This window comes from Meles meles, chromosome 4, assembly GCF_922984935.1.
Source record: "Meles meles chromosome 4, mMelMel3.1 paternal haplotype, whole genome shotgun sequence".
NCBI lineage: Eukaryota > Metazoa > Chordata > Mammalia > Carnivora > Mustelidae > Meles > Meles meles.
Window position 1 is genome coordinate 104,049,585 of NC_060069.1, and position 3,789 is coordinate 104,053,373.

At 41.1% G+C, this 3,789-nt stretch overlaps 1 protein-coding gene across 1 annotated transcript; it reads right to left on the reverse strand.

The window, feature by feature from the left end:
- Positions 1-2,291: 2,291 nt before the first annotated feature.
- LOC123940275 (annexin A1-like) lies at positions 2,292-3,589 on the reverse strand. Its single transcript, XM_046002915.1, is given in 2 exon segments — positions 2,292-3,230; positions 3,232-3,589. Coding segments are annotated over 2 exon segments (1,041 nt in total). The 5' UTR covers positions 3,514-3,589; the 3' UTR covers positions 2,292-2,471.
- Positions 3,590-3,789: the final 200 nt, after the last annotated feature.

Genomic DNA, 3,789 nt, shown 5'->3' on the forward strand with positions numbered 1-3,789 from the left:
GGCACCGTGGAACTTTCCGGGGCGACAAGGGTGTTCTTAACTAGATGCGGTGATGGCTGCGTAATGGTAACTATTTACTGAAAGTCATCGCATGAGACGTTTGCAACAGGGGATTTTCATGGTGTGTGAATTACGTCTCAATATAGCTGTAAAAATCATACCAAGGCGTGTTAAGCAAAATGACTGCTGGAATGATTCTATAAATACTATTTGTGGTGGTTCCACCACAGGTAACAGTCATCGCTGCATCTTTATCAACATTTTTGCGCACTTTTTTTAAAGCTTTTATTTAAATGTCAGTTAGTTAACACACAGTTTCAGGTGTACAATATAGTGATCCAACACTTCCATACACCACCTGGTGCTCATCATCACAAGTGCCCTCTGTAATCCCCATCACCTATCTCACCCATCCCCCCACCACTGCCCCTCTGGTAACCATTGGTTTGTGCTCTGCAGTTAAGAGTCTATTTCTTGGTTGATTTGGCCTGTCTTTTTTTTTTTTTTTTAAGACTTTATTTATTTATTTGACAGATGGAGATCACAAGTAGGCAGACAGGCAGGCTGAAAGAGAGGGGGGAAGCAGGCTCCCCGCTGAGCAGAGAGCCCCATGCGGAGCTCCATCCCAGGACCCTGGGATCATGACTCAAGCTGAAGGCAGAGGCCTTAACCCACTGAGCCACCCAGGCGCCCCCCCTGGCCTGCTTTTTTAATGCACACATTTTAAGTTGGTAATTCTCGACAAACGTATACATCTAGAGAACTGTCACTACAATCAAGATATAGGACATTTCCATTGCCCCAAAAGTTCCCTTGTGTCCTTCTCAGTCAACCCCCTTCCCACTGCCCCTGGCCCCAGGCATGGAGAACTGCTTTCTGTCATGATACATTAGATTCATCTTCACGAGAGTTCCATAAAAATGGACTCAGACAGTATGTACTCTTTTGTGTCTGGCTTCTTTCACTAGCATGTTGTCTCCCAGATTCATCTAGGTTGTTGCATTTGTCAGTAATTGGTTCTTTTAACTCCTGAGTGGTATTACACTGAGTGGATATATCGCAGTTTGTTCTTGGCTATTATGAATAAAAGCATTATAAACATTTGTGTACAAATATTTTGTGGACTTATATTTTCATTTCTCTTGGGCAAATGCTTATACCTAGGAGTGGATTTGTTAGAGAGCACAGCAACTATATATTTAATTGCTATGAAAACTCCTGTTTTCTAGAGTGGCCATCTCATCTTGATTTCTACCAACAGTGCATGAGAGTTTCAATTGTTTCACAACCTCCCTGACACTTACTGTTTTATGACTGTTATTTTTTATATTATTGACTTTAATTTGACCCAAAGTTGGCATTGTTCTTTAATTTATAACAATAGGGTTTTTTTTTTCCAATGTAATTTGTTATTACAAAATTTTGAGTTTTTCTTGGGGTGCCTGGGTGGCTCAGACGGTTAAGTATATACCTTCAGCTCAGGTCATGCTCCCAGAGTCCTGGGATGGAGCTCCACATTGGGCTCCCTGCTCAGTGGGGAGCCTGCTTCTCCCTCTGCCTCTGGCCCCCATTTCCCCCTCAACTTGTGCTTTCTCTCTTGCTCATTCTCTCTAACATAAGTAAATAAAATCTTTATTAAAAACAACTTTGATCTTGCCATTTGCAACTACGTGGATGGAACTAGAAGGTATTATGCTTAGCGAAATAAGTCAATCGGAGAAAGACAACTATCATATGATCTCCCTGATATGAGGAAGTGGAGAAGCAACATGGGGGGTTTGGGGGGTAGGAAAAGAATAAATGAAACAAAATGGGATCGGGAGGGAGACAAACCATAAGAGACTCTTAATCTCACAAAACAAACTGAGGGTTTGGTGGGGGGAGGGAGAGGGTGGTGGGGTTATGGACATTGGGGAGGGTATGTGTTATGGTGAGTGCTGTAAGGTCTGTAAACATGGCGACTCACAGACCTGTACACCTGGGGCTAATAATACATTATATGTTTATTTAAAAAAGTTTTTTGAGTTTTTCCGGAAAGAGTAGGAAATATGACCCTACTTTTCAGAAGCTCAGTGTGCAAATTAAGTCTTACTGGTTGTCATCAGAGTTATTTAAAAATTTAAATAAATATTGCAGTTTAGCAATATTCTTTTTTTTTTTTTTTTTTTTTTTTTGTCCTGCAAAATCATTTTATTTTCTACTGCACAAACATCTTTCTCAGGTAATGTTACTAGAACAACCTGTTTATGAGATTTTTATAGCTTAGGATAAATACAGTTTTTTTTTTTAAAAAAAACTTCTATTATATGGAGTTGTGATATAAAAATGATTTATAGGCTATATTTTTCAGAAAGCATTTAGCTAGACTGTAATCCCACTGAGAAAACTTTCCTATTTAAGTCTATGATATGGAATGAAAAGATAGGATTAAAAGTCTTCTCATCAAGAAGCTTGCGATCATCAAAGGAATGTTAGTCTCCACAGAGAGCCACCAGGATTTTTTCGTAATCTCCCTTGGTTTCATCCAGGATGGCTTGGCAGAGAGAGATACCATACAGCTTCTGGTAGCACGCTTTGATATCATTCATGTTGATTTCAGAACGGGAAACCATGATTCTGATCAAGGTCTTATGACGCGTTCCAGAACCCTTCATGGCCTGATGAAGCTTCTCCGCAAAGAGCATCGGTTTTCTTGTGGCACACTTCACGATAGCCGTGAGACATTTCTCAATGTCGCCTTTCATCTCCAGGTCCAGGACTTTGTTCATGTCGTGCTTACTATACTTGCGGTACTTCTGGAACACTTGGCGAAGATGGGGATAGGCTCTGGTGGTAAGGATGGTAAGGAACACATACACATGTGTCCCTTTTCTCCTTTCTCCTGCTTCATATAAAGCCCTAGCATCTGTATCAGCCAAGTGGTCATTCAAGCCCAAATCCTCAGATCGGTCACCCTTAGCCAGAGAAAGCAGAGCATTCCGATAATCTACAGATGTGTCTGAGGTGATATCTTTAGACAGATCTCTCTTCAGTTCTTCTCTATAGACTCTGTTAATTTCTCTGATCTCTTTGTTAGTTCTTGATACCAAAATTTCATCCAGAGTGTCTTCATCAGTTCCAAGGCCCTTCATGGCAGCATGAAGTTCATCAGCATCAAACTGGGCTGGAGTTTTTAATAGCACCAAAACAACTTCCTCCAGGTGACCAGAAAGGGCTTTCTTCAGAGCTTCATTCATCCAGGGGCTTTCCTTTTTCCTGGAGACACGCTGCTTTGATTTGCTGACGCTGTGCGTTGTTCCTCTCAGTTAGAATGTCAATGATGGTTGCTTCATCCACACCTTTAACTGTTACTGCGTTATGCAAGGCAGCAACATCCGAAGATGGATTGAAGCTAGGAGAGGGGCTCACTGCTGACCCAGGACCGCCTTTGGATCCTTCCACAGTTTTAATGTATTCCTGCTCTTCATTTTCAATAAACCAGGCCTGTTTGAGGAATTCTGATACTACTGCCATTTTGAAAGAAGTATCCTTTTTCCCCAACTTCTTCCAAAGCACTGAAGAGAGATTCGCCTGTGAACGTTTCCTACTAGAAGTGAAGCCTCAATATTCTTTTATAGAAATTTCAGTTGTATGCACTAAGATGAAAGTGGCACCAGCTGTCATATTTAGTCAGAAATAAAAGGGTTTTCGTTTTGTTTGTTTTGGGGAATAAAAGTTTTAATTGAGCAAAGTGTGGATCTCCTCATAAAGCAGAGTAGGAACCACTTAGTCATTTGACGTGGCACCGGG